Source organism: Oncorhynchus tshawytscha, linkage group LG08 (assembly GCF_018296145.1).
Source record: "Oncorhynchus tshawytscha isolate Ot180627B linkage group LG08, Otsh_v2.0, whole genome shotgun sequence".
NCBI lineage: Eukaryota > Metazoa > Chordata > Actinopteri > Salmoniformes > Salmonidae > Oncorhynchus > Oncorhynchus tshawytscha.
Window position 1 is genome coordinate 42,915,056 of NC_056436.1, and position 21,278 is coordinate 42,936,333.

The 21,278-nt window shown below is 40.1% G+C and overlaps 1 protein-coding gene across 2 annotated transcripts in view; it reads left to right on the forward strand.

The window, feature by feature from the left end:
* cnksr1 (connector enhancer of kinase suppressor of Ras 1) overlaps positions 1-21,278 on the forward strand; it is an 83,281-nt gene that overhangs the window by 51,715 nt on the left and 10,288 nt on the right. For both annotated transcript variants that reach the window (XM_042325564.1, XM_042325565.1), the window contains exons 7-16: positions 2,665-2,724; positions 5,336-5,404; positions 5,483-5,611; positions 7,264-7,361; positions 8,523-8,665; positions 9,393-9,544; positions 9,722-9,755; positions 9,914-10,089; positions 11,015-11,088; positions 16,279-16,350. In XM_042325564.1, the coding sequence (XP_042181498.1) occupies positions 2,665-2,724; positions 5,336-5,404; positions 5,483-5,611; positions 7,264-7,361; positions 8,523-8,665; positions 9,393-9,544; positions 9,722-9,755; positions 9,914-10,089; positions 11,015-11,088; positions 16,279-16,350 (1,007 nt within the window). The remainder of the gene's footprint in view (positions 1-2,664; positions 2,725-5,335; positions 5,405-5,482; positions 5,612-7,263; positions 7,362-8,522; positions 8,666-9,392; positions 9,545-9,721; positions 9,756-9,913; positions 10,090-11,014; positions 11,089-16,278; positions 16,351-21,278) is intronic.

The following is a 21,278-nucleotide window of genomic DNA, read 5'->3' on the forward strand; positions in this document are numbered from 1 at the left end:
GAACAGATAACTGCAACCCCGCCACAGTATTATACAAAAATAACATTCTTGATGAGAAGTAACTTACAAACATATGATGAATATAAAACATCTTACCTATGTTACCAACCAATTCTGATTATACCCCAACACATGTTATCCTCGTTACGAACGAGACCTGTTATCCTCTGAGACATTTTACGTATGACATTTCTGAGACATATTATCTCTACCTTTAGATCCTACAGCTGTGTTGGACAGACATCTAGATAACGTTATGATCAACTCACACACAACTGGAAAACACAGCTTACATTCAAATCAAATCAAATCAAATTTATTTATATAGCCCTTCGTACATCAGCTGATATCTCAAAGTGCTGTACAGAAACCCAGCCTAAAACCCCAAACAGCAAGCAATGCAGGTGTAGAAGCACGGTGGCTAGGAAAAACTCCCTAGAAAGGCCATTCACTCCATATTCACACTGGAGCTTGTCCCCTGACAGCTCTCAATCACTCAATTCTTAATAGCTAAATTTCAATCCATGTATTATCCAAATTTCAATCAGCTCTTGTTATCCAAATATCAATATTTCAGCTTATTCCATATCTCACAATCACACAACTTTCACTTAGTACTATTCCCAAACACACTCGGTAATCTCCTCATTACCCCATGTGCATCGTCAATGATTCTCTCTTGTCGTTACTTGCTATGAACCACATGGATCCTCATCAACGGTTCTCTTGCCGCTACCTGCTATACATATAAATAACACCCCTAATTCAAAAATACCTTGTTATTTTGTAGTGGTTGCAGACTACAAAGACATGTCTTCTAAATGCCTATAGATAGCTGTCAGCGGGGCTTTCCATGGTACTGTTACGCCCTCGCTCTAGTCTTCTCATACAACTAGTGAATAGTCTTCTCTCTATAAGACTATGGGTACCTTTTAATGCGTTACAGGCTTTGATTTAAAAATATATATATTATACAGATTCATATAAATTGACTTACTGAAATCAATTGCCGTCCCTCAATTGTTCGCGGATGATGTGTCTCCTCCTGGGCAGCTCACAGTAAGGGTCTGTTCTGGGCGGGTCTCGTCGTCTTTTGGTCAGGTGGGAATTTCCCTCACACTTCATAAAATGTGCCACCGGTTTTCCTCGTAGACCCCCACTGGAAAGCAGAATCAATCATCCTGTTTGTTGACGCCATATTGTTGTGGAAATTCTTACACAGGGACACTCAGTCAATCATCCTGTTTATTGTCAGCGCGCTGGAGAGGTTCCAATCAACTCAATGTACACGTCTATCAGGAGCTCTGCCTAGGCAGTCCCCAGCAGTTGTCTTATATTCAGCTATACACAGACAAGTTATATTTGCATGATTTAGCATAATTAATTCATCATTACCATTTTGTTTCATTCATGTGACTGACCAATACTGGTTCATAACATGTGACAGACCAATACCTCACGAGTCTTCTCTCTAAGCTGAGACCTTGAAACAGATCTTTTGCTCTCAAAACAAGGTCTGGGCATACTGCCAAATTGCAGCTACTGATAGTGAGGATTCGTTCAGTCAGCCACTTGCATGAACACAAAAATGTGTTTTAAAATTCCCAATACAGCATCTTTCCCCTTTAAGACGATTTGATACGTATCTGATATGATACAGGAACGATCCGTTTTAGCTTTAAACAATTTGGTGCGATTCGGTTTGATTAGAGGAACGAATTGATGCAGTTCGATGTCATATGATTCGATGTCATATGATTCGATGCACTAACATTTGTTGCACAAACGCAAACACATCTCAAGAGGGTAAATAAAAGAATCCTATAGTAAGTGCCAAATAAAGTAACAGGGTTGATCGTAACAGGGTATCTTAAACACTACGCAAAAGGTACTACGTTGGTGGAACGACCCAAATAATACCCAGGTCTGTTCAAGTCTCATCTGACCATTAACTCTCCCTTCATTTTCTGTAAACAAGAGCTGGGCCATGTTCATTAGGCACTAAACACATGAAAACATACTGAAAGAGGGAAGGACTACCTGAACATGTCCAATAAGAAAAGCTTGTCTTCGTTTCTATTGCAAAACGTTTTGCTACATTGTACGCACTAATGAATACAACCCTGGAGTCTGAGGGACGTGGCGATGGCCTTTCAGATCTATTTTCTAATCTGCTCCAGTCAAGAAGTCATTATTAGAGGCATGTCTACAAGCCCCAGGAATCATGTTATGTGTATTGATCGTGGCTGGGCCGTGCATGATCATGATCCCCACGGCTCCCCTTAGCGTACCTGCGCAAATATCAAACAGGACCTCAAGGGAGAAATGACATGACATACAGGCAGATCACTATGAATCAGTATGCACCTGTACATACATTAGAGCTAGAGCAGAATGACATGGGAGAGAAGGATTGGAGGTTTGATTGCTGTGTGGGACGTTGAATGACATCAGCACTGCAGGACTAGAAGGTATTGTGATTGTGTTGTTGTGGCAGGTTGATGGATGATGGGTGATTTTTAACTGTAGTACTGACATCAGATTAGCTGGGCACAGAACGCAGGGAATTTCTCCTTATCTAGCGATCTTGTTTTTTGGGTTTTTTTTTTTTCATTCTGTCTGTCTTTTAATGTATTTTACATTACCGTGTTGTCTCCCTTCCAGGGCATTGAGATCACGTCCACTGGCTCCAGTAATCACTACATCACAGGCACCACCGCAGAGGTCAGACTCTTTATTCTCCTGTTCCCCCTCTCAACCCTGTCCTTCAGAGCCCAATGCCATGGGCTCTTACTGATCATTATCATATAAATGCACTTTTACTTTAAGCAAATCCCATAGGACTAATGGTTTGCATTACCTTGACATTTAGAAGGTCTGCTGTACTGTGTGGGTGGGTGTACAATCGGGTCTGAAATTACTGATACCCTTGAAAAAGATGAGCGATAATGACTGTGTTAAAATAAATGATTCAAATACTGAGCTATATTGTATGCTAAATAAAATTGGGAAATTCTATACTTTTATGCTAATACAATTGCTAAGAGAAAGAGATTTTGTTAAGCAAAATTGTTGACCACCCAAAGATTCCTACAAATCAAGTAGTCATAAGTTTAGTATTTGGTTCCACATCCTTCGCATAAAATGACTGCATCAAGCTTGTTACTACAAACTTGTTGCATGCATATGCAGTTAATTTTGATTGTGTTTCAGAATATTTCAGCCCAATATAAATGCATGGTAAATAATGTGGAGTCAATTTAATTTTAAATAAGAATATGTTTCTAAACACTTCTACATTTAATGTGGATGCTACCATGATTACAGATACCCCCAAGACATGCTAACCTCATACTATTACCAATAACAGGAGAGGTTAGAATGTCTGCTATTATCTTGGGGGTATCTGTAATCATGGTAGCATCCACATTAATGTAGAAGTTTATTTACAATAAATTGCGCTCTAAAATGACACACTACATGACCATTATTTTTATTGGGGACAAAATCATCTGAAACAACCAAAACAAACTTCAAATGAGCTTGATTTAGTCATTGTGTGCTAGGAATATGGGACCAAATGCTGAACTTTTGACAACATTATTTATGAGAATCTTTAGGGGTGTTTAGTTTTAGTTTAGTTTTGACCCCTACCTTTTTGATTAAAAAAAAGTATTAATTGTTAAACAAAATCGCTTTCTCTGAGCAATTGTATTATTATAATATAATTTCCCCCATTTTCTTGGTGCATACAATAGCTCAGTATTTGAATTAATTATTTTTGCACATCTTTATCAAGGGTGTCAGTAATTTAGTCGCCACTGTACACACTGTGTGTGTGTTTCTTTGTGTGCACTGTAGATTTCCAAATAACCATTAGTTAATCGAGCTAACATTTTAGTCTGTCATTCTGTAGAGGGACAGTTGCCAAGTGCAAGTACTCTGTTAAAGCCACAAATATCAGGGGATTACCATGGTAGATAGAATCATCAGAAAACACGGACCTCATGGCATCGGCTGTACGCCAGTATAATGATACCACTATTTACTATAAAGGCATAATGTTTATAACAAGCTGCTACAGTGGGAGGATTGTTCACACCACTCTCGTTAAAAATAGTCCACTATCGGGAATCTGGTGCCATTTGGGATGTAACCACTGACCTACAGTATCTAAGACTGGTAATCCAATGTGGTTCTAACCAATCCTACTACGTTCGATACGTTATCTAGGTTGATTGAGGTTTTAGTGTTGTGAAAGAGTGGCACTTTTTAATGGTCATTAGTGGTACGGCTATTTCACCGTACTTGTGCATGACAACTTGAATGGTCGTTCGTGAAATATCTAAGTGAAATGTCTTGCTTAGTTGATGATATTGACTGGTTGAAGCAGGTCACTTTTTATGGCCAGGAGTTTTTCCCTGTCAGTTTAGGTGGTTCACATATGTACTCTGCCCTGACTTGGCTGTGTCTGTCTGCTATTACAGTACATGTACAGAGACGTGACTGGAATGGCTGCAACGATTGTGATAGGCGGTTGTTTTTTCGAACTTACTTGAATGCGCTAATTTCTCTGGATAAGAGCATCTGCTGAATGATACAAATGCACATATAAAATAGAATTCTGATCATTCCTAGGTGATAGGTGGAGCGGCAGGTAGCCTAGTTGGACTAGTAACGGAAAGGTTGCAAGATCGAATCCCCGAGCTGACAATGTAAAAAAAAATAATAATAATCATCTGTCGTTCTGCCCCTGAATAAGGCAGTTAACCCACTGTTCCTAGGCTGTCATTGAAAATAAGATTTTTTTTCTTAACTGACTTGCCTAGTTAAATCAAATCAATAAATAGGTTGGGGGCTTGGCTATTTTATTACTCTCCCAGTTAGATGAAGGCTTGCCAGGGAAAGGATCGAGGGAACCAAGCTTTAGTACAGGATGGTCTCTTCTCTGGGACAGCCTGGGATAGACATGTGTTTTTTCCATGATGTCATGATCAGAATATAGACCGACTCCCCTGGCTACTGCTACTGGAGTTGATCTGAAGCACTCTGTGTATGCATTCTAGAGAGAACAGCACATGCACACTCAGTGCATGCACATGTGCACGTACAGTATGCATGATTTAGTACACAAGCCCACTCAGACTTTTAACCTCTGACCCTAAGTAAGCATTTTGCTGCTGTTTACGAAGCATGTGACAAATAAGATTTGATTTGATTCCTCTTTTAAACCAATTAAGGTCAGACGTCAAGTCCCCGCCACAATGTTACATCTGTCATACATAGTCTATAGTGGTGTGCGTTTGTGTTTTAATTATTGGCTTGTGCATTGCAGTCACCCGCTGAGTTCTGTGAGAAGATACTGGCTGGAGACGAAGTGATCCAAGTCAATGACCAGATTGTGGTGAGTATTTTGTGTGTTACTTAGCGCCAAGCATAACTTTATATGAACTCCAACTCCCATGGTGCTCTGCATTGTCAGGTTGGCTGGAGCAGGAAGAACCTTGTGAAGAAACTGAAGGAGAACCCCAGTGGGGTGACGCTGGTCCTCAAGAAGGTTCCCGTGTCACTGATAAGCAAAGAGACAGCCCAACAGCCCCCCTCGCCACAGGTAGGCTGCTGGAGTACAGTGGGAAGCATACATTGCATGTGTACATACATACACGCATTCACGAGGATGCACACACACACATTTACACTCAGGCATGTACACACACCCACCAGCACATACTGAACCAAGGAAACACATCCATTTAGACCTGTAGGCTTTCGTAGAGCAGATTCTCTCTGGATAACCTCTGGTGACTTGGGTTTAACTGTTTGTTATCTCCACCTTCAAGCCTTCATGCTCTCACCCTGCCCGAGGTCTTGTCTCTGTCTATATAGAAAAACAAATCAAGGACATGCACACACACATATTTTTTCCCTCTCATACACACACTCTTCTGTCATGCACACACAGCTAACTACTCCGCCACCCCTCGTTACATGACTCACCGTGTTAAAGCCAGCCTGTGCTGTAGTCTGAACACTGAGACAGCGAGCCATGTCAGTCAGTCGTGTGTATTGACGCTTGCTCAGGACCTGTGTGTATGTGTGTGCGTGCGGTACTCCAAACGTGGATTTTTTTTATAATCCAATAATTATTATAAGCACATAACATTTTACTGGCATGGACAAATAATGTAATTCAGGTGTTCAATTTGTCAAATGTAAAAAAAAAAAGATATATAAAAAATCTTAGAATGCACTCCTATATAGATGTTCTTACTATATCGGGTATTTAAAAAAATATATATATATTGTGTTAAAATAAAGGTATATGTACCCAATTTGCATAAACACACCTGGTGTATTTCCAAATATGAATATTAACATAAAGGGGTGGAACAGGGCTGTAACCACCAACAACTTGTTCCGTCTACCCTACCTGCACTCAGCTGTGCTGTCTAGACTGCCATCATTAATTGGTGTTGTCACATTCTCTTGCATAATTTAACAAATGTGTCAATAGCAGAATACCATTGGATTAAAAATCAAAACGCTTGGCTCTAGATTATACCTATCGGAACATACTTTACATTGTTTGCGACATCAGACATAATATCACTATAATCCGAGTGTTCATTTTCAGATGTTGCTTTCATTTCAGTGCATCTAATTTATGAACGTTTCAACTAATATTAAATTATTTTTAAAAATTCTAATCCACAAAAACTGTACACCCTTCAAAATAGTTATCTTTCTTGTCTTTCTTGTGATGTCTGGAGACAGTGCATGAAGTCCCCGCTGAAGCTTTACCATTCTTATAGATGCAACGGAAAGACAGTGTATTCCATTGAGCCCATTTCAGCCATTACCGGGGTGTGTTTGACAGGTCATTACAAACATTTCCATGGTCGTAAAGTGTGGAAAAAGTCGCAGGAGTAAAATAAAAGCAATTAATCCAGCAAGATGTAAATGAGAAGTGGATTTTGCACCCCTCAAACACAGGAAATATACGGCTGAAAAAGAGGGGCAGACGCGTTGCTAGTGTGTGTGTGCCACAGGTGAGTGGAGGCTGAAGACTAGGATTTTATGTGGATGATAAAAGCTGCCATTTGTCCTGAGGGCTCGGTCCACATGGCGCGCTGTGGCTCAGCTCACACACACACACACACACACACTATTAAAAGGAACTGAGCAGAGTTCACAACTTCACACCCTATCTCTTAATCTGAAGTGGTTGGGGAGGGTTCACATTTTCTGCTGGCTGGTTTTCAGAAAGAGGAAGAGGAGGAGGAGGAGGAAGAAGAAGAGGGAAACCAGAAACACTCCATATTTGAGAGAGTAGCAGCCTCAGTCAGGTCTCTGTCATTCAGGTGAGAACACACACACCAGACATGAATGCTACTACTTCAGTACTTTCTCTCTCTTTGTGTGTGTGTGTGTGTGTGTACATTTTACACAACCATTTGAACATATTTCTTGTCTTTATCAAATGAAGTCCAGTTTCAATTAAGAGTTGTTGTTTTTTTTCATCCACCTACTTAGGCAGAAACTCTTCAGTTGTTTTGAGCCTAAAGCCTATTTTCTGTCTGTACTGGCTGATTTTAAAAATAAATGTTAGAAGTGTTTCCTCTCGCACAACTTGTCTGTCCTGTCGGCAACAGGCAGCATGATTCTGTAATAGACCAATGGCTGAGGTCATGTTGCAAATGCAATTAAGGCTGTCATAGACGGTCATTGGCCATTTAATATTTTCCCTCCCGCAGAATACTGGAAACCAAGAAAGGCCTGGTGTGTTAGATCAATACATTTATAGTGTGTACTGTGCTACTGTCTGAAAAACATTTGACTCGGTCTCCCTCTCCTATGGGAGTGTAGATGAATTCTGACTTCTGATGAGTTTTTGTTGAAATGATATATCCAAATTGAATTGCACTTTAAAGGGGAAGTTTACCTTAAAATGAAAGTTTGTCAGTTGCTTTCTTAATCTCCACAATGGTCTTACATTGATATTAGTTCATATTCACCACCTCGAAAAAATACCCTAACTTCATGTGTTGCATTTGTATTTCCTGCTTCAGGGTTTGAGAAGTGAAACATTTTTTCTTAGTTGTTAATTTTCTCAAAATCTAAAGGCACAACCTAGATTCGAGCCAAGTAGCTGAACATCTTATTACTCCAACCTCATGAAAGTGACAAACTGACATGTTTTCTTTTTTCGTCAAGAACAATTTTATATCGAAGGAGTGCCTTTTGATTTGATGGCCTGCACATGCGCAGTTCGACCATTACACCCAATGATGTTTTTCTGCGCGTGAGCTTAGTCGCCATGACATCACCTACATGCGCAATGTTGAATTTCTATTAGAAGCAGTTTCTACTTATCTTCATTCTAAACCATCTTTGGTGTTAGTGTGACTAAGTGTGCTCCCTCTTCCCCTCCATCCCATATGTGTGGTGTGCAGGGCTGACATATAGTGTTGTGGATGGATAGTGTGAGTGTGGTAAAGTGTGCCCCCTCTACCTGTATGTAGGGCTGCAGTTCAAGGGCCAGTGGATATCCAGCCTATGGGCCAGGAGAAGTCGGATCTGTCCAGCGACAGGGGATTGGACGGCAGCCTGACATACACCTTATGTCCCAGGGGGTCCCAGGGGGACCTCTCATACCTGTCATCAGGTCGGAACCATAGACATGACCATAAATGGTAGAAGGGTTCCCACTCGATGCTGAAAGGTCAAAATTGGCTAAATTGTAAACATTTATGAAAACAAAATGCAGCTTTTGGTTTATATTTAAGGTTAGGCATAAGATTAGCAGTGAAGTTAAGTTTAGGGTTAGGTTTAATATCAAATTTAAAGAAGAGAAATTGTAGAACAACTAGCCTGGGCATCCGTCTCTGGAACTTGTCCAGATAGTGACCATCTGGTAGAACTAGTGCCGGGGCACATAGGCCAATATGATAAGCTTTAGAAGGAATAGCCGAACTGGCATTGCGGTAAATGGTAATAATAGTTACCTTTTTTATTGATTCCTTTTGTCATTTGAACAAGTGTCACTATTTATCGTTCAAGACAGTTTGAAGTGGTTATCAGACGACACCACTTATCGCCATAACATGTTTCAGTAGATAGCCTACCAGGGCCCTGTTCAGTTACTCTCGGCATCCAAAACCAGTTGGTAAAATAACGAGAGAAAAACATTGAAGAATTAAGCCAATAAAGGGATGAATTTGTCCTTTTTGAAAACTTTTCAAAATATTTTTGCTACTGAACATGACACTAAATTCCAGCTAAAGTAAGACTGTTGGAGACAGAATGTTGGCTGTTAGTAGTGATTGTAATTGTGCTGTGTTGTTGTATAAAAAGTGTTCTCACCTGTGTGTGTGCATGTGTGTGTGTCCTAGGAGAAGCCGAGGGTTTGGAGGGGTCCAGGCTCAGCCCCGGGCCGAACGGAAAGGGCTCTGCACCCTCCAGAAGTCCGTCCCCCCGGGTAATAGAACTAGGCAGAGAGAGTATCAGTTCCATCAGTTCCTGTCCTGAGATGGGCGGACACACGGTGAGAGAGACACACACACTGTTTTTTTTGGTGGTGGTTATGATGGCGATGAGGTTTGTTTCTGGAGAGGCTCTCTACATGTGATGTTTTAATGTGTACATTTGAGCTTTTTGGAAAGACAATTACGTATTTTTTTAGATTGAATTGAGGACAAATTCTCTGCTGTTTTAATTTTAGGAGGATAAAGAACAAAAAAAGGCGTCTACAAAAGGTAAGTTTGGGTTTTAAAAATCAGTTTTCCTTATTTATTTAGAGTACTTTACATGTGCTATACTTATTTTCGCAGCAGGTATTTCGATGTGCATGGAGATTGTGTCACCATAACTTTGACACCCCCCCACCTCCCACACACACACCACAACCCCCCAGGCACGCGTAAAGTGATGAGCAGGCGGCGTGTGTCGTGTCGTGAGCTGTGTCGGCCCGAGTGTGACGGCTGGCTGTGGAAGAAGAGGAAGGAGAGCAGTGTGTTCATGACCCAGAAGTGGCAGCGCTTCTGGTTCGTCCTCAAGGGCCCCTCTCTCTATTGGTACACCAGTCAGCAGGTGAGGTCCTTTTTGTTTTATTTGTTATAAATATGAACTGTTCTATGAACTGTGTAATTGAACGTATTAACTGTTTCATTAGTTAGAACCATGTTACCAGTTGAGCCCCCACCCCAACTCCCCACTCATCCCCTGTTAAAAAACTGTTAAACACTTATACACAAACCTACACAATCACGTAAGGTGCTTTAATATTCCAGGACTTGATAACTGTTCGGGAGGGTGCATGCAGAATTGTGTAGATTGTATGGTATTGTGTAGAACAGATGGGATTGTCTGTCATGAGGAAAATGGTGAGTCGTGGCAGCTTTCTTCACAACGTTTCTATGGAAAGGTTTCACTTCCCTGAATATACCCCCCAAGTGAACACAATCGTACAAGTGCATTCATCTTATTGCGTTGATAGAGACGATGCACATGAATCGGCATTCCACGCCTCACATCAATGTACAGTCGCGCTTGTGTTAGCCATAAAAGTTCATTTTCATCTACAGCAGATAATAGACAATATGCTATTATATCATATTATACACTGTGTCTCATTGGCAGGTTTATGCACGTAATGTGATGGAAGCCCAATAATAACATGGCTGAGATTGTTGCATTTACCAGTATGACTGATAGTATTATTGCATTTGGTTGTGAAACAGGCTTCCACTGTGCAATGTGATTTGGCATTATCTGTATGTATTTTATGCCTGGTAATTGTGATAAGCATGGCCTCTTATGAGGCGGGTCCTTATCAAAATTACCAAGCGCAAAATATGTTCGATAATGTGTTTTTTCAACGTCTTGTGCTCACTGGAATTGCAGTAGCCTGGTTAAAGTGGACTGAACACTCATAGGGTTCATTGTGGAGTAACCAGACTATCATGGCTGCAGTAGTTGTGTTTGATTAACCTATTCCTTTCTTTGTTATCGCCAGGAGGAGAAAGCGGAGGGCCTGGTTAAGATCTCCAGCTACAACATAGAGGGTGCAGGAGAACACAAGAGGAAGTAGTGAGTATTCATGTCAGATGGATTGTCTAGTGTGATAAGACAAGTTATTTAAGGGCGGCAGGTAGATTAGTGGTTAGAGCGCTGGGCCAGTAACCGAAAGGTTGCTAGATCGAATCCCCGAGCTGACAATCGTTCTGCCCCTGAACTAGGCAGTTAACCCAGTATTCCAGGGCTGTCATTGTAAATAAGAATTTGTTCTTACCTGACTTGCCTAGTTAAATAAATAAATAAAAATACAAATTAGGATTCACTGTTTGATGGTACCTGACCTACTTGAATCCCATCTGGGTTTTTGAAATCTGGCGCAATGGAATCATCCTAAATTTGAAAGTCCCATCCATCTGACACGCCAGACAGCCGCAAATTAAGTATTTTGAAAATTATTTTAACCCAGATTTGGACTTAACCTTTATATTATTAGATTGCAATGCAAGCCCAGTGTAATGTACATCAGCAAAAAAGGGAACTGCTATATATGTTTCCAAGAGTGCAGTGTTTCCCCTATATTCATTTAGCTGCTGCTACTCCAAAAAATAAAATAAAAATATATTATTATTTTGTTGAAAATAATTTTCTGAATGGTAAAACATTTTCATTGTATAAGCAATTAAAACCTGGTATAAAGTATGTAGTAAAGATAATGGAGCCACATATATTTTTTTAAAGATCATCTTTGAAACTAACAATCACCAAAATAAACTTAGATTTAGAATCTAAAATATCAAAAATGTCATGTCATAAGGGCCTACATTGATTTTGTTATGTTTGAGTCACTCGGATAGCATAAGAACGGCAAAATTGGAGAATTGCAGCACATTAGCTTTAAAATAGCTACAATTTGTCTCTGCAGCAAAGAGTAGGGCCTCTAAAAATGTGGGTCAGAGGCAAACACTGAAATGTCATATCTACCAAAGGTAAAGAGAATCAATTGAGCAGACCTTCTTACTATACCATTCTGTCAAAGTGTGAGTAAGTAGTAACATCCCCCATCTCTTATTGTAGGGCTAGCTAGCTAGCTTAGGGGTAGCTACCTAGCTAACTTAGGGGTAGCTAGCTACCTAGCTAGCTTAGGGGTAGCTACCTAGCTAGCTTAGGGGTAGCTACCTAGCTAGCTTAGGGGTAGCTACCTAGCTAACTTAGGGGTAGCTACCTAGCTAGCTTAGGGGTAGCTACCTAGCTAGCTTAGGGGTAGCTACCTAGCTAACTTAGGGGTAGCTACCTAGCTAGCTTAGGGGTAGCTACCTAGCTAGCTTAGGGGTAGCTACCTAGCTAGCTTAGGGGTAGCTACCTAGCTAGCTTAGGGGTAGCTACCTAGCTAGCTTAGGGGTAGCTACCTAGCTAACTTAGGGGTAGCTAGCTACCTAGCTAGCTTAGGGGTAGCTACCTAGCTAGCTTAGGGGTAGCTACCTAGCTAGCTTAGGGGTAGCTACCTAGCTAACTTAGGGGTAGCTACCTAGCTAGCTTAGGGGTAGCTACCTAGCTAGCTTAGGGGTAGCTACCTAGCTAACTTAGGGGTAGCTACCTAGCTAACTTAGGGGTAGCTACCTAGCTAACTTAGGGGTAGCTACCTAGCTAACTTAGGGGTAGCTACCTAGCTAACTTAGGGGTAGCTACCTAGCTAACTTAGGGGTAGCTAGCTAGCTAACTTAGGGGTAGCTAGCTAGCTAACTTAGGGGTAGCTAGCTAGCTAACTTAGGGGTAGCTAGCTAGCTAACTTAGGGGTAGCTAGCTAGCTAACTTAGGGGTAGCTAGCTAGCTAACTTAGGGGTAGCTAGCTAGCTAACTTAGGAGTAGCTAGCTAGCTAACTTAGGGGTAGCTAACTTAGGGGTAGCTAGCTAGCTAACTTAGGGGTAGCTAGCGTAGTCTTAACTTTTATTTTATTCATATTTTTCTTTGGTGGGTAGATCAGCTTTAATATTGCACATATATTGTAGCTTCCATCAATGTAATTGTCTGTATAATTTCCAATCGACCATTATATTTTTTGTAAATACATTGTACATGTATTTACATGCATTATACATATATTACAAATATTTTCCTTTATTATGTTCCCCTAAACCTACCAACCCTCCCCTAATTGGAGTAAACTAATGGGCTACAGCACTTAAGCTTCTACTTCCAGGTTATACATACAGGTTATATTTTACGGACACAATATATTTTACAATAGTTATCTTTTTTTAAATGTATTTTTATCCCATCCTTCACTTACCCTCAACCCATTCCATCTATCTCTGAAGACCATCCAGTTTCTATTTTCCACATATTTTTCAAATGTGCTGTGATGTTTCACAAAAGTTCTGAACCTTTTTCTATTCTCGTAGTTTCTACAGATAGTGAATTTTAAAGATAATAATGATTTCAGCAATAATGTTTGTTATTGATCGATTGACTAAAACTTTTCAAATCACCCAGCAGTAACCCTAACCCTAAACAAATTATCGAATGGTTGTCTCTTCGCAGGAAAATCTGCAGAGCTGGGATGATTGTATACCGTGCATATGGAAAGTATTCAGACCCCTTTTCCCACATTTTGTTGCGTTATTCAGACCATTTGCTATGAGACTTGAAATTGAGCTCAGGTGCGTCCTGTTTCCATTGATCATCCTTGATATGTTTCTACAACTTGATTGTAGTCCACCTATGGTAAATTCAATTGATTGGACATGATTTGAAAAGGTCCCACAGTTGACAGTGCATGTCAGCAATAAAACCAGGCCATGAGGTCGAAGGAATTGTCCGTAGAGCTCAGAGACAGAACCTGATGGTCACTCTGACAGAGTTCCTCTGTGGAGATGGTTGTTCTTCTAGTAGGTTCTCCCATCTCTGCAGCACTACACACAATCAGGACTTTATGGTAGAGTGGCCAGATGGAAGACACTCCTCAGTAAAAGGCACATGACAGCCCACTTGGAGTTTGCCAAAATGCACCTAAAGGTCTCCCAGACCATGAGAAACAAGATTTTCTGGTCTGATGAAACCAAAATGGGAACTCTTTGGCCTGAATGCCAATCGTCACGTCTGGAGGAAACCTGGTACCATTCCTACGGTGAAGCATAGTAGTGGCAGCATCATGCTATGGGGATGTTTTTCAGCGGCAGGGACTGGTAGACTAGTCAGGATCGAGGCAAAGATGAATGGAGCAAAGTTCAGAGAGATCCTTGATGAAAACCTGCTCCAGAGTGATCAGGACCTCCGACTGTGGTGAAGGTTCACCTTCCAACAGGACAACGACCCTCCGCACACAGCCAAGACAACGCAGGAATTGCTTCGGGACAAGTCTCTATGTCCTTGAGTGGCCCAGCCAGAGCCCGGACTTGAACCCGATTTTAACATTTCTGGAGAGACCTGAAAATAGCTGTGCAGCGACGCTCCCCATCCAACCTGACAGATTGAGAGAATCTGCAGAGACGAATGGGAGAAACTCCCCAAATACAGGTGTGCCAAGCTTGTAGCGTCATATCCAAGAAAACTCAAGGCTGTAATCACAGCCAAAGGTGCTTCAACAAAGTACTGTACTGAGTAAAGGGTCTGAATACTTATGTAAATATGATATTTCTGTTTTTCTTTTTTTGTAAATTTGCTAAAGTTTCTAAACCTGTTTTTGCTTTGTCATTATGGGGTATTGTGTGTAGATTAATGAAGGGGAAAAAACTATTGAATCCATTTAAAGAACAAGGCTGTAACATAACAAAATGTGGAAAAAGTCAAGGAGTCTGAATACTTTTCAAATGCACTGTATATAACATTCTATTGGTTGCAAGAATTATGTATCATAATGAAATTTGTACGTTTTGAATCCGACGTCGTTTTGTGTATCAGCCTCATAAACCTAAAATCTAAAATATCTATAACTATTATATATTTATATATTATATATATATTATCTATAACTATAATAACTATTTTGCAATCTATATGGCAACAGCTGTCAATTATTTATTTTTTGGTCCTTAAATGAAGCTGGTATACTTTCTCAGTTATCACAATTTTCTTTAACCAATTTTGGTCTTTAATGCACGGCCGACAGACCAGTTTCTTACTATTTCCCCCTTCTACTTACCTCTTTGATTTTTTTGTGTTGATGCTGCAATTAGTTGGTTGAAATTTTGGGTAGAGCAGACATTTCCATATAGTTTTGTTAGCTGCATGTGTGAATTAACGCCATCAGTCCTATTTATGATATAATTTACAAAGATTATACCTTTAAAAAATATATATATTATTATTCCAAAAATGTTTTTTTTTCTGTTTTTTAAATACTTTTTTTAATCAATTAGTATATTTGTGTTTAACCATAATATTTGTTGTATTATTTGTTCTGTCTTTTCTGGTGAACTAAACAGAAATTACAACCAACTTTCTATGGATTGTCTTAAAAACAGGGATATTTTGGAGATTATTTCATTTTCAAGTAACCGAAAGTGAGATGATGTAATCTGAATGAAGGGAAAAAGGCCATTCTTGAACAAGGGGTGAGACATTCTTACTAATCTGCTGGAGAACCAGTTCGGATTTAAGTATAACTGTTGTATGACTGACGCCTTTAGTGAGAGGTCTAATGTTTTAATATTTTATCATTTCTGCCCTCCAAATTCATATTAATGATATAAATAGGCCCCTTCAATTTTGTTTGGTTTTCCGTTCCAAATAAAATGGAATCTTTTTTGCTCATATAATTTAAAAAACATTTTGCTAGGTGTAGGCAAGGTCATAAGCAAATAGGTAAATTGGGATATGATTTTTCCACAAGTGTTTTCCTTTCCATGGTAGCAAGATCTGGTCTATTTTTGCACATTTTCTATAAAAATGTATTGTAGTGAATTGTTTATTTTTTTTCAAGATTTGAATACCGAGTATGTCCACATCACCATCAGACCATTTTATTGGTAAACAACACTGTAATGTAAAACATTTTTTCGGGGGTGATCAATATGTAATATAGTACACTCATCATAATTTGGTTGTAATCCAGAGAGGTTAGAAAAAGTATCTATATCGTCTGAGGCTGTGGGAGCTGTAATTGAATTAGAATTTCTCTCGCTCTCTCTTTCTCTGTCGCTCTCCTTTCTCTCTCTCGCTCTCCCTCTGTTTCTCTACCACTCTCCTTTTTCTCTCTCGCTCTCCCTCCATTTCTCTACCACTCTCCCTCCATTTCTCTACCACTCTCGCTCTCCTTCTCCCAGTGTCTTCCAAATGTGCCACCAGCGCTTCCAGACTTTCTTCTTCGCCGCCGAGAACGTCAATGACATGACCAAGTAAGTGTGACCGATTATGAATACACACATACACACTAGGGATGGGCACGATTAATCAAATATCGAAACGGATGCTAGTATTCAATTGCTTGCGAGAGTATTCATTTTTTTAGGAAAAACAAGGCAACAGTAAACATGTCGTCGCCCACGAATGATGCAGCCCCCCCACCTCCCCCATGCTAACAAGTACATGGAAAAAAACATAGCAAATGCTCATGAGCGCATGCAAACATTTTATACAGTCTCTGACATAAACTATAAACTCATAAAGTTATAAAAGTTAACTCGAAAATGCCACTCACAGTTTGCTGCACGCACAAAACGTATATTAGACAGCAAGGCTCTTGATCCAGGAAGGGATTCTCTGCTCTTACTAAGAGAAGCATGATTCTGCTAGAAGCTTGATTTTGCAAGAAGCTAACCACTTAGCTAGCTAGATAACTAGCTACTAAGTTAGCAAACCAAATGCACAACTGCAGAGCATTTAGGACATTTCTGTGAGCTCCAAAAGTATTGGGACAGTGACACATTTTTTTGTTGTTTTGGCTCTGTACTCAGCACTGTGGATTTGAAATGATACGATGATACCATGACTATGAGGTTAAAGTGCAGACTGACAGCTTTAATTTGAAAGTATTTTCATCCATGTCGGGTGTTAGACGCACAAATATCATACCCCCAAGACATGCTAACTTCTCACCATTTCAATAACCATTTCAATAACAGGAGAGGTTAGCGTTCTTGGGGGGGGTTATGATATTTGTGTGTTCGTAACTTTCTCACACATTATTCATGGTTCATTGAGGATTATCTGTAATTATTCTAGCATCCACATTAATGTGGATTTAGAAACATATATTATATTCTTATTTATAATAAAGGTGACTCCAAAATTACAAAATACATTAATTACCATTCATTTATATTGGGCACAAAATAATCTGAAACACAACCAAAACAAACGTAAAACGCATCCAAGTTTGTAGAGTCACCAGCCTGATGTAGTCATTGTGTGCTGTGAATATGGAACCAAATACTTAACTTTTTACTACTTTAATAAACATAAGTGAATTTGTCCCAATAATTTTGGTCTACTATAATGGGGGGGGAACTATGTACAAAAAGTGCTGTAATTTCTAAATGGTTCACACCATATGGTTGAAAATTCCCTAAAATGAAAGCTGACAGACTAAAGCTGCAGTTTAACATCGTAGTCATTGTATCGTTTCAAATCCAAAGTGCTGGAGTACAGAGCCAAAACAAAACATGTCACTGTCCCCATACTTTTGGAGCTCACTGTATAAGACATCTAGCTGGCAAACATTTACTTGTCATTTCCGTACTGTAGCTAGATCACCTGGTGCGTGCTGCAAAACAGTGAGTGACTTAAGGCTCCGGTCTCTTGTCATTGTGTGCTTGTAAACGTGACTGGGGACTACAGGTAAGCTTTATCATTTTTTAAAAATGTGACCGGTGAAATGCTTGATCTCCTAACGTATTGCACAAGTTGACTGCGGGTATTTTACTTAAAAAGTAGCAACAAATATTCATTATTTATTTTTAAATTAAACGAAACAGTTTCAATGCTATTCATGGTATTGAAAAAGCATGCCATGGCTACTTACAAATACCCCGGTATACAATATATACGGTCTACCTTCCAAGCATACAGCTGAGGATTCCCCATAGAAACGACGATGGAAAAGTCCCAGTGATTTGATTTGCATACTTATTATTCAAATTGCATTGCATTGAAATGATGTAGCGTGGCTAAAGAGACGTCTTCTGATTCTATGGGTTTTTTTTTAGGCAAAGAATGAGTGATGTTGGTCGGTCCGGCAACGTTGTTAGTCTTATAGGTGTGGCAGACCAGGGGGGTGGGTCAAAACGTTTACACAGATCAGACACGGACAGAGTATGATTAGCTCGGTGTCAAGGGTGTTTATTTGAACAACAAGCCAAAAGAAAAGGTCTCCTCTCCGGGATACCGTCTTCTGGGCTCCGGGTCTTGCTGTATCCTGTGGGGAACAAAAACTGAACTCCCTCCTTTTACCTCTGTAACCGTCCCCCAACTATATGGGAGTAACCTTTCTTCCCCCAGTCCTTCCTCCCGTGTGCTGCTCTTCTGGCAGCTTTATTGGGACCTGTCCAGCTGGTGAGCAATCAGCCCTTGATTACTCACCAACCACAATCAGCCCCAATTAGTCCTGGCCGGAGAGCCCGTCGAGACCTGGCACGTCCAGCAGAGGGTGCCATCGCCTCGTGATGTATACTCCGTCTGTCACCATGCCTCGACGAGTCTCCCCCTGGTGGCTGACCTGCTGTACGCTGACCTGCTGTTATTTTGACTATTTAATACATTGTAGAATAATAGTGAAGACATCAAAACTATGAAATAACACATATGGAATCATGTAGTAACCAAAGAAATCTACATATTTGAGATTCTTCAAAGTAGCCACCCTTGGCCTGAATGACAGTATTGCACACGCTTGGCATTCTCTCAAACAGCTTCATGAGGTAGTCACCTGGAATGCATTTCAATTAACAGGTGTGCCTGGTTAAAAGTTCATTTGTGGAATTTATTTTCTTAATGCGTTTGAGCCATTCAGTTGTGTTGTGACAAGGTTAGGGGTGGTATACAGAAGATAACCCTATTTGGGCCAAGTCCATATTATGGCAAGAACAGCTCAAATAAACAAAGAGAAACGACAGTCCATCATTACGTTGAAAGTTTATTCAAGTGCAGTCGCAAAACCATCAAGAGCTATGTTGAAACTGGCTCTCATGATGACCGCCACAAAAGTGGAAGATCCAGAGTTACCTCTGCTGCAGAGGGTAAGTTAGAGTTAACTGCACCTCAGATTGCAGCCCAAATAACTGCTTCACAGAATTCAATTAACAGAGACATCTCAACATCAACTGTTCAGCGGAGACTGTTGAATTGCTGCAAGGAAACCACTACTAAAGGACACCAATATTAATAAGACACTTGCTTGGGTCAAGAAACATGAGCAATGAACATTAGACCGGTGGAAATCTGTCCTTTGGTCTGAGTCCAAATTTGAGATTTTTGGTTCCAACCGCCGTGTCTTTGTAAGACGCAGAGTAGGCGAATGGATGATCTCTGCATGTGTGGTTCCCACTGTGAAGCATGGAGGAGGATGTGTGATGGTTTGATTTATTTAGAATTCAAGGCACACTTAACCAGCATGGGTACAACAGCATTATGCAGTGATACGCCATCCCATCTGGCTTGCACTTAGACTATCATTTGTTTTTCAACAAAACAATGACCCAAAACACATCTCCAGACTGTGTAAGGTCTATTTGACCAAGAAGGAGAGTGATGGTTGACTGCATCAGATGACCTGACCCCACAATCACCTGACTTCAACCCAATTGAGATGGTTTGGGATGAGTTGGACCGTGGAGTGAAGGAAAGCAGCCAACGAGTACCCAGCATATGTGGGAACTGCTTCAAGCTTGTTGGAAAAGCAATACAGGTGAAGCTGGTTGAGAGAATTCCACGAGTGTGCAAAGCTGTCAAGGCAAAAAGGGTGGCTACTTTGACGAATCTCAAATATTTACTTCAACACTTTTTTGGTTACTACATGATTCCGTATGTGTTATTTCATAGTTTTGATGTCTTCACTATTATTCTATAATAGTAAAAATAAAGAAAAATCCTTGAATGAGTAGGTGTGTCCAAACTTTTGACTGGTACTGTATGTTTGATATTAGTTTTGATTTAGAATGGACCATTATCATGCACCTGTCTCGGAACAGGGGCATGGGGAAGAAAATACATGTCATTTATGCACTTAAATAGAGAATGGAGGACGCTTACCCAATATTCATTTTCATGTGCTTTATATTAGGAAATAGGGCTGGGCGATATGATGACATATATTGTGTGACGATAGACGTTTACAGTACGGAGAGAGTCTACGGGTGAGACCCAATAAAGTTACAGTCGAGTGCTCAAAACAAACCCCCGACTCGGACGTTGCAAGAGGCTTTTGCCAACGCCACGCCATATGGCAAAGAATCACGAAGTTGGAAGGAGATAGCAGTTGCCGTTACAACTTACATCTGCAAAGACATGGCCCCAATTTACACGGTCGAGAAACGAGGGTTTCTTGAGTTGGTGGTAACACTCGACCCAAGGTGCCAAATGCAAATTGATATGTGACACATATTAATACCAAAATAACATGCAAAACAGGCAAGCCCCCCAAAATATATATATTTTAGGCCTATATTTATTTTGTTTGCAGCAGTAGTTGAATTGTTTTCTATTTTATTCATTCATATTTTATATTTTGTTATATGCTTAGTTGAACATTTGCACAAAGATTCTAAATAAAAGGAGAAATAATCTAATATGAATAAGTACCTTTTTATTTGTTGAGTATAATTCAAAATGTAATAAGAAATTGGCCTTTACATGTGGTCATTTTATATAAACTATTTATTCATTGAATTTACAGAATGTGCTGTATCGTTATCGGGATATGAGATTTTGGCCATATCGCCCAGTCCTATTAGGAAAGTTGATAAATATAAACTCAGCAAAAAAAGAAACAACCCTTTTTCAGGACCCTGTCTTTCAAAGATAATTCGTAAAAATCCAAATAACTTCACAGATCTTTATTGTAAAGGGTTTAAACACTGTTTCCCATGCTTGTTCAATGAACCATAAACAATGAATGAATATGCACCTGTGGAACGGTCGTTAAGACACTGACAGCTTACAGACCGTAGGCAATTAAGGTCACAGTTATGAAAACTTAGGACACTAAAGAGGCCTTTCCACTGACACTGAAAAACACCGTAAGAAAGGTGCCCAGGGTCCCTGCTCATCTGCGTGAATGTGCCTTAGGCATGCTGCAAGGAGGTATGAGGACTGCAGATGTGGCCAGGGC